We start from the raw sequence: 10238 nt of genomic DNA, 5'->3' as shown, positions 1-10238 counted from the left end.
GACAGAGCAAATATTCGAATGAATAAGAATTTCGGAGCATTTGTTGTTGATGCAAGAGGTTTGAAAATCTTGATTTCCAAGAAAAAAACTGCCAGAATTTCTTGACAAAGCCAGATAGTTAAGGTTGGGTACAGGAGGTGGTGATGCACTTACTGACTACTTTAAGAGGATAAGGATGAGGTTGATTAATGATGGCTTTGTTTCTGTAGTGGATGTGGATGAAGACTTGAGAATCAGAAATGTGTTATGGGCTGACGCACAAAGTCGGGCAGTGTATAAGTATTTCGGAGATGTCATCACATTCGATATGACATACCTAACAAATAGATATGGTATGCCTTTTGGTCCCTTTGTTGGGGTCAACCATCATGGGCAGTCTATACTGTTAGGTGCTGGCTTGATTTCAAGCGAGGACATAACTACTTTTGTATGGTTGTTTCATGCATGGTTGTAGTGCATGGATGATCGAGCTCCGAAAGCAATAATAACAGACCAAGACCGAGCAATAAAGTCTGCTATTGCATTGGTATTCCCAAACACTTGCCATAGATATTGTCTATGGCATGTGCTGCGGAAACTTTCCGAGAAATTGGGATCCCACTCCCAAATCAATAATGGTTGAAGACTTCTAATCTTAGTTCCCTGTATGATTCACAGACATGCGCAGAATTTGAGGAGAAGTGGGGCAACTAATTCAGAAGTATGACCTTGGTGATAATGCATGGCTGTAAGGGTTGTACAATGAGAAGTCGTTCTGGGTACCAGCTTACTTGAAGGGTGTCTTTTGGGCTGGCATGAGCACTACGCAACGGTCTGAAAGCATGAATGCTCTTTTCGATGGATTTGTGCATTCTGGTACAACACTGAAAGAATTCATAGATCAATTTGATAATGCTTTGAAGAAGAAGGTGGAGGTCGAGACTACAGCTGATTTCATGTCCTGCAACCAAACCATCCCATGTGTATTTTCGTTCCACGTTAAGAAGCAGTTTCAAGCGTTGTATACAACCACAAAGTATAAAGACATCCAGAAAGAGTTGTTGGGGATGATGTGTTGTAATTGTCTATTTTACAACAACCCGCCTTCGAACTTCCTCCTTTTGGATGTTCAAATCGTTCTCTCTTTGTATTAGTTTATCTTCTTTTCTCGACACCTCATACTCGCGTAACAATAAATCATCATCTCTATTTCGGAGTGCATTCTCTCTTGTTATAAATTTCTCTTCTATTAGTTGAAGTATATTGACCCATATGAAGAATTGATAAATTGATTCTCCCTGCACACAATGCGAGAATTTCAAACATTAAAATGTGACAACTATGTTGTAATTGGTATTTACAGAATAATAATAATAATAAGTTGGCTTATCATTTTATACTTCGGGCAAACATAAAATTTTCTTCCTGAATTTTTGTTAGTTTGGGAGGTCTTTAGTAGTGCTTTCAAACCACAACAACAAGTTGGTGCTTCCATTTAAAATGCATCCATTATAAATGATGATGATTGACTTGATGTCATAGCTAATATAAATGACAACCTTTGCTAAAGCAAATAGAAACAGCTATTGAAAACAGCCCAAAACAAGATAGCAGCAAAGGTATTGAAACCTAGAAGGTCACATGATTGTACTAACATTCTGCTACATGTTCCAACAAAAAAATGACAACAAAAGCAATCCATTATATGCAAAGGACCCGTTTCTATAAAGCACTATCAAGTTTTACAGCCAAGCTCCTATCCAATCCTATCTCAAACTGTAATGTGTTTTGGCTTTTTCTTTCATTATAAGAAGCAGGCTTCCTTAAAACGCTTCCTTAAAATGAAAAGACTATATAGTTAGTTGCATGCATATGTATATCATTTCTATACTCATAAAGAGTGCAATGTGTTCTGGGAAGCTGCCTCACTGACTCAATTGAACCAAACTGGAAATTGCCGAGAGTAATTGTATATGTGCTAAAATTGAAGCAGCTAAACAGTAATTGTATCCAACAAAGTGCCCTTCTGGCTAAAAGCATTTGTTGCTGTGATAGTTGGCCTCAAATTCGTATACAAACAAGTTTGGCAGAACAAAAAAAAAATAGTTCTTCCACCATAGCCAAACTCCTATCCAATCCTATCTCAAATATAAAAAATTCGTGATGAGATAAATATAAGAGAAATCAGAAATGTAGGTGGAGTAACATGCAAAATGTTGAGAAATTGAGAGCAAGAGGTCCAGAGAGTGAAGGAAATGGAGGTGGAACCTGCAAAATTTTGAGAAACCGAGAGGCCTATTATGATCCTATCCATAGGCTACTGGAACTAGTATCCATAGGCTTCCTCAATGTTAAGTGATCCTACAAGCCTATTATGATCACGCCCAAAATAAACATAATAAATTCCATTCAATTTCAGAGAAGTCATAAGAGCATAAGCTAAGATACCAACATGACAAGTTCCAATTAAGTAGCCAGTGCAAATAGAAAGCATTAACCAATCTAGTAACAAGAATAAAGAAGCTGGAATAATGTGAATCATCAACCAAATCAATGCAACGAATAATCACCCATGACACACCATTTGAAATAAGAATAAAATAACATAACCCACACTGAAATAAGCTCAAAATAGCTCGAATCGAAGCAAATTAGTCGAAATATGATGTGAATAAAATGAAACTATCAGAAATGTTGATGTACCCAGCAAAAACAGTGAAAACCAACTGAAAAATACTGAAAACTGACCTGAACTGGCCGGAATATGGAGAAACAAATTGAAAACTCCAGTGAAAGACTCCAGTGAATGATGATGATGCTATTGTATGGTTTTATGTCCCTTTGTTATGCAAATAGGATATATGCTATTGCATGGTTTTGTCAACCTTATACTTTTTCATTTTTTTAGTAGAGCCTGCATATATATTTATATATATATATATATCATGGTAGGTCTAATATTTGGGGATCGGTCTTAAACCTTTACACAAATATTACAAATATTATATATATGGTAAGGCAACATAGCATTTTCCTTTTCTAAAAATAACAAACTTCAAAGGATACAAGAATTTTTTTATATATTAAAAGAACATGTACAAACAAAGAAAATGATACCATTCATAATACCTGACATATAATAAAACCAAGAAACTAATTGGGCAGATGACTCTTCAGCATAACCTCAATTGAATAGTCTAATTGAATCAGATTGAACTACCTGATAACTTTCTATTGCGATGATATCAACCATGAACCTCAAGTTTGAATGCTCTCAGAACGTCCCCAAGTTCCAACAACAGTGGGAAGTCAATTTTACATGTATGCCTCACAAAATTGAAAAAGCAGCCACTAGAACAACAAGTGGTTCACCAATGATAACTTAGAAAAGTAGTTCTACCACCACACAATAGACAATCGAAATAAAAATTGACAATCAAATAAAAATTTATGCTGAATTATCAATTCCAATTCATTGGAATGTAAAATATATATATATATATATATATATATATATATATATATATATACTAGGCGGGAGTAACGTGCAAAGCACGTTTGCCTAATTTTATAAAATGGTTACCTTCTCTCCCTTCCTCCAACTCTTATTTTATCTATTTTGAAGTTTCAAATGTATTGTAATGGAAGACATAATACATATTTTCATGCAATGATGACTTTTATGTTGACTAACAAATTCCCGAAGTAAAGATGAATCAAAATTCATTTGTAGGTACTTTGTTTAGTGGCAGTCACTTAAAACAAACACAATCAGGAGACACAGATGAATACCTACAACTTACTACCAAAAATAAATAGATTAAGCATTCAAGTTGGTGAAGCTGAGACTACCACAGTCCATAACAAACAAGCATGGTTTTACAAGTGTATAACAAGAAAACCAGCATCCAAAAAATAAAAGGCCAGATTAAGGCTATTAATGGTGTATTAAAGAAGTCCCATGTAAGCATCTTTACTGTATCTTGCCCAATTTAGAAGAACAAATGTTCCCCAATTGTGACAGAAGTGAGACACTATTAGGGCCCATCCAGGTGGTTTTGACAAAATTAGTCCCCAAGGTATAGTTTTAACAGGTTCCTTGGAAATGCTATTGGAAAAGATCAACTTCTTCTCTTCAAGCAACAGCTCAAGATCCTTAAGAGGAGAACTACATGCCTGGAGGAACAATCTCAGAGGAAGAGAAGTGGTGACATATGAGCATATATAGCTATATTAAGAGCGAGCAAATGAATCCAAAACTTCAATGTTCATAGACATATTTCCATAAATGCAGCAAACATATTACCTTACTTAGCCACACAAAAACCCAAACTGTTCCTAGAGAACCAAAGGAGTAGAAGACTGATGGCCAACCAAATTGGTGGATTAAAAACGGTGAAAAGGCCAGGCCAGTGACTGATCCAAGGTACATCCCATTGTACACCAATGCTAATGATCTACTTGTCTCTGCTACTGGAACCCAGTTTGACAGAATGTTATTCATGGCAAGCATAGCAACACCCTGAAACAGAACCAAATTAACAAAGCCATAACATGGGAACCTTAAATTACTCATGGGCACATTCAAGGCAGGGAAAGTGTCGTGATATATACACTATGGATGGCTTCATGGAAACACATTTTAAGACAGTAAACATTAAAAACCAGTAAAAGAAAAAAATGAAAGAGAAGATAAGAGATGAGAGCACCCTTTTTCTTCTCCTGTAGCGAGCACCCTTTTTTTTTTGCATTTTTTTTTTCAAAATTTAAAGATATAAAAGGCACAATTGCCAATACGCATGCACCCAACCCGCATAAGAGAAAAGGCATACAGAGAGCAGTGTATAGAGAAAAATCATAAAAATAATGTACTGACACAAAGAAAATGTTATACCAGCTGCAGTCAGTAACCAAAAATCCCAATAACATCACAATCTGACAACCTGGAGAAGAGAAAAAGCATTTAGAGACAGCAAAATGGTGTACTGACATAACTGACAAAACATAAAAGATAAAAATAATAAACTCAAAACATCCTAACACTCAACGAATAAAGAAGATGTGAAAAAGTAAAAACTGATTGAAGGACAAAAAAATCACTGTTCTCAAAGTTGCTGCAGCAAGTTAAAGCACAAACCTCACCGATACCCATGAAAGCACGAACAACATGGAAAGGCAATCCAAGTTAGCAGCAATGGGAGTGAGAGTTGTACCAATCGACCACCAAACTACACCAAACTATAGGAATTCATGAAGCTGAGGAGAGGCAAGTAGATATGATCATCCCCTAACTTTCTTCAAATGTCAACAAAATATTTCTCTAAAAATTGTTTCAATAATTATGATGTAAAATAGTCTGCCTTCGGTAGCCCTCTTTATGCATCCAATACTATGTTAGAATGAGTTCAAATGTAAATGATAATATTTGATGTTTATGTTATGTAATATGAAATGAAAATGTTATAAATGTTTATGTTACTTATTAGTAACAGCAAGCCTATCTAGCTAATAAAACGGTCTCAGACTCTCTCATCACAGCAAAATCACATCCAGCAATTGCTCGAGCCAAAAAAATTTGGTCCATAATGACGAACGGAAATCCAACAAGCAGATTTACACCCAACAAACAAAAAATGGAAAAGAAAAATCCAACAAGTAGAAAAATGAAAAAAAAAAAAAAAACAACACAAGTTTTGAGTCGAAGAACAAGAAGACTGGAAAGAATTTTCAAATGCTCTTCAGATTCATATCCCACAAAGAGAAGAGAGAGGATCCACACTAAAAACTAAAACATGCCTAGAAGAATGAACAAGAAACTCGCTTCCTTCAGATTTCAAAAAATGGTCCATACCGACAAACAAAAATCCAATAAGCAAAAAAATGAAATAAAAAAATCCACATGAAACATGAAAAAAAAATCAAACCATCTTTCAAATTTACATCCCACAGAGTGAAAAGAAATAGAATCAACAAAAACCATACCTACGTGTTTCCTTTAAACCGCGCGTCGGTGTAACGCGCTGCTCCGATTGGCTCCCAATCTGGTCGACAGCAAGATAGAAGGGTAAGGCTTCTCCCAGTGGTGCGTGTGTTGGACGATGGTCGCCGGAGAAACTCGAAACGGCTACCCCCTTTCGTCGGTAGAAAACCTGAAAAAAAAAAAAAAAAAAAAAAAAACCAAACGAAACCACCGGAAACGAACGGCCAGCGAGGAGAGGGAGGAGAGGAAGAGGAAGAAGGAGCCGAAGCTTCCCTCCCCCCAGCTGAGCGAGCGAGTTTCTAGAGAGAGAGGGTCTGATTTTCGACTTTTAGAGAGTTTGTAGAGGAAAAAGGAGCCGAGCGAGTTTCTAGAGAGAGAGTGTGGGTATGGTTTTTGACTTTCAAAATCGAGATAGAGTATCAAACGGAAAAAGTATACAAAGACCAGCGAGAATAGAAAAAGCATGACACAAAAGCATAAGCTGCAGAAGAGATAAAAAGCTGCAAAAGATAAAAAGTACTAACAGCAGATAGATAAGAAGTATTAAAATGGTATACTGACATAATTATAAAATATAGTAAAATATAAAAGCTGCGGAAGTGAAAAAGTAGACAGCGAAAAAGTAGACAGTGAAAAAACATAAAAGTATAAAAGTTACGGAAAAGAAAAAGCAGACAGTAAAAAAGTAGATAGTGAAAACACATAAAAGTGGTGGACTGACGACTGACAAAATATAAAAGAAAAAAATAATAAATTCAAAACGTTCTAATATCCAACGGATAAAGATGTAAAATAAGAATTTACCCACTGTTTTTAAAGCAGTAGTGACTTAACGTTGATTTAACGGTAATGTAACGGAAAATAAGAAATTCCGTTTACTGATCGTTACATAGCCACTTATATAATAGTAAAGATATAAATGAAATTACCTTCAGGACTCTAACTTGGTGCTGTGAAGAGAGCCAGAGAGCGAGTTGAGCAATGCAGAAGTAGTGGCAATGTGATACGGAAGCAACTTTTCCACACAACAACTCATCTCTTTATCCCAGCAAAAATACAAACGAAATGGTGGCCAATGTTAGGGCTTTATCGTGAAGTGAATTTCGAGGGGAATTTCTGAGATCTGTTAGGGGATTTCTCAAGGGATGGTATTGACGGGGGAGAGGGATTCGACAGAGGGAGAGAAGTGAGGGTAATAAGGCTACAGTGCGGCGTCGAAGGTGAGAGATGAGAGTGGGGGCGACAGACAGAGGTGGGTTACAAACAGACAGAGGGAGAGAAGTGAGGGTAAGAGATCTGATTTGCATGAGGGAGACGGAGATGGAGACGAAGGGATCTGAAGGTGGGTTACGGATAGAGGGAAGTGAGGGAGACGGGGAGGAAGGGACTCAACTGGACAGATGCAGATGCATGTGAACCCCGTCTGAGAGGAAAGTGGAAAACTGTAACATGGTGAGCAAACCGGATTCGCCACATCACAGTGTGTGGTGTTGGTAAAGAGAACCGGCCTAAGAATAGATTTTTCCTTTAAATTTATAAAGCAAAGTGATAAAGTGGTTGGGTACCGTCCGTCTACTTAGGTATATAAAGTTAAAAGAAAAGTGATGCAGATATAAAGTTAGTAAATATAGAATTTATATAAAAATAATTAATTTTTTAATAATAGATCTCATATTTTTTCAAAACGATTGTGTAAAACTTTCAAACTCCACGCCTAGTGTACGTAAATTACCTTTCTATATTACCACTTCATTGCATGTGTTTTGTCCTTCCCGTTAGTTATCGCTTAATCATTTTATCTTCTTTCATATATATGTTTTTTTTTTTTTTTAATTAGTAAAAGAAGAAGCCCGTGCTTAAACATCTTAATCCACACTATCAAGTTATAAATAAAATATGAAATAAAATAGAAATAAATATTTAAGAATGTCTTGCACAGTAGTACCTCGGGTGCGCGACTATAGCATAAACACGTACGTTTAGAATGTAGCAGGTGATTAATTCTATCATCGGAGCAGTTGCAGATTACACATTGGATTCCCTTCGTTTGCTTTATCTAGAATGACCGAAATGTCTAATAATTGAAGGAATCCGTACCGTCAACAGAACACACAAAAGCATGTAAATAACATGATCAATAATACACGACATCCCGGCCACATGATGGCGCCATTGGATGCTGGTGTTCACGAGGAGTGCAGCACTATCTGAATACCATGTTGTGGACGAAGGGTGGGATGCGGAACAGGTGAGTGGACATATGCTGGCGAAAGAGTGAAGGCGTAGCGTTGAAGAATCATTGAAAGAGCAATCTTTGTTTGGGTGGTGGCAAAGTTCAAGCCAACACAGTTTCGAGGTCCCATGCCAAAGGGAATATAAGCGGCTGCGTTGTTGTTTGTAGCTTTGGCAACCCCATCTGAGAACCTCTCTGGTTTGAAAAGATGCACGTCTTCTCCCCACATCTGAGGGTTATGGTGAATTGCTAGATTTGGGATGCACAGGCCCAGATTAGCTGGAAGTGTGAGATTTAACCCCAGTCTAACTTTTCTGTCAACTTTCCTTATTATTCGAACTACCGGAGGGTATAACCGAAGAGACTCATTGATGATCATGTTCATCTGCATTGGAAAAATTCAACAAAAAATTAAGAGCTAGCATGGGATCATGTGTAGTTCTGCAATGTTCACCGCAAACTAATTATATGGGTTTATATCATCATGACTTCTTACGGTCTTGAGTTTTGTGATGCCATCTGGGTTTGGATTTTGGTGGCCAAATATTTTGAGCACCTCCTTTCTTGCTTCCTCTTGCCATTCCGTGTGGATTGCCAGAAGAAAGACAGTCCAAGCAAGCAAACCGTTGGCGGTTTCTTGTCCAACAATGTAAAATGTTTTGCACTCATCCACCAGATCTTCTATAGAAATTCTTCGGTTTGCATTGTCATCATGATGAGCCTGTATAAGAACTCCAAGAAAATCGCCTCCAAAGTTGGCCACCTCCCCGGCCCTAACCTTCTCTTCTCTTTTCTTAATGATCTCTAATATACAGTCACGTAATCCATTTCCAAGCTTTTCTGACTCAATTTCATCCACCGTTCTATAAATTTCACTGTAGAATGGATAAATGAATATTAGATCAGGACATGGGAACTGAAAAACTAGCAATAAATCACCAAGAAATATTGTTCATATGGGAGTAGTTGCTGTATGCTTCTATGCTCGCCAGTTTCAGAGATTTGGACAAACCTCATGCCAGGAAACCTTATTTTATCAGCATTTCTGAATGCTAACAACTCAATTTTCTTCAACATCTGAAAAATGTGCTTCCCGTCTAAGTAACTGCTACCAAAAGCTGTCCTGGAAATCATTTCTGATGTCAATAGATTGAATTCTTCATAAACCTCAATCTCTTTGCCTTCATCATGAAGTTTCCACCGTTCTAGCATCACCTCCACACTACCGATCATTTCTGGAACCATGATCTGAAAAAGTTCACAAAATAAGGGGATTCTGTCCTTCCAAAGTACCCACTTAAAGTACATGTTCTTCAACAAATAGTAAATAGCATGCATGCAGTAGAAGCACTGAGATCTAGCTTACTTTCAGCCTATCTGCATGGAAAGCATAATCGGCCAGTTTTCGCATCTTTACCCACTTTTCACCGTCGGTTGTCACCAGTCCATCTCCTAAGAGCTTCTTGAGATAGCCTTCCACCTCTTCCTTTCGATAAGCTCTGTCTTTATTGTTCAGTATCTCTTTTATAAGCTCTGGTTCTGTTATTACCAATTCAGCTTTAGAGCCATGCCATTGAAGATAATTCCTCCCTGCAGTACCAGATCGAGCAGAAAAATTAAAAATTTGACCTAATTTATTGACATGTTCCTTGCAACTAAGATTCAGAAAAACATAGTTGGAGTTCTTATTACCATATTTGTTGACCCATGAGTGAATATGAGGCTGAACTTTGGAAAATATATCATGGGATAAATTCATGGGCCTGCTCATGGCCGCCTTTTTCATGCTGGAAATTTCAATGGAGTTTCCATTGATGAATCTGTAGGAAGGGCCTCTGATTCCTTGTGAAAGCATTTGATACTGGATGAGATATGGAGTCCAACACAGTTTGTGAAGAACCTTGATGAAAGCGAAGAGAAGATACAGACATAGAGAGCTTGAAAGACAGATTACCATGGTTACAACTGCCCCCATAATTTTTTTTGTTTTTTTTTCAACTTCAGAATTGCTTTCCTGAATAATTCAGTGTGGACTGTGCTTAGTTC

At 37.2% G+C, this 10238-nt stretch overlaps 2 protein-coding genes across 2 annotated transcripts; both read right to left on the bottom strand.

Annotated features, from left to right (window-relative positions):
* Positions 1-3927: 3927 nt before the first annotated feature.
* Positions 3928-5131, bottom strand: LOC121258773 (sodium-dependent phosphate transport protein 1, chloroplastic-like). The gene is made up of 4 exons (XM_041160314.1): positions 5117-5131; positions 4923-4973; positions 4286-4501; positions 3928-4155 (listed from the first exon to the last, which is right to left on the bottom strand). Exons 1-4 carry the CDS (start codon positions 5129-5131, stop codon positions 3928-3930), a joined length of 510 nt encoding a protein of 169 aa, XP_041016248.1.
* Positions 5132-7952: 2821 nt separating this feature from the next.
* LOC121257270 (cytochrome P450 CYP749A22-like) lies at positions 7953-10238 on the bottom strand. Its single transcript, XM_041158218.1, has 5 exons — positions 9885-10238; positions 9559-9782; positions 9205-9440; positions 8689-9067; positions 7953-8577 (listed from the first exon to the last, which is right to left on the bottom strand). Exons 1-5 carry the CDS (start codon positions 10165-10167, stop codon positions 8146-8148), a joined length of 1554 nt encoding a protein of 517 aa, XP_041014152.1. The 5' UTR covers positions 10168-10238; the 3' UTR covers positions 7953-8145.

This window comes from Juglans microcarpa x Juglans regia, chromosome 3S (assembly GCF_004785595.1).
Source record: "Juglans microcarpa x Juglans regia isolate MS1-56 chromosome 3S, Jm3101_v1.0, whole genome shotgun sequence".
NCBI classification, from domain to species: Eukaryota; Viridiplantae; Streptophyta; class Magnoliopsida; order Fagales; family Juglandaceae; genus Juglans; species Juglans microcarpa x Juglans regia.
The sequence above is the reverse complement of the archived record's forward strand: the minus strand, read 5'-3'. Positions and strand labels throughout refer to the sequence as shown.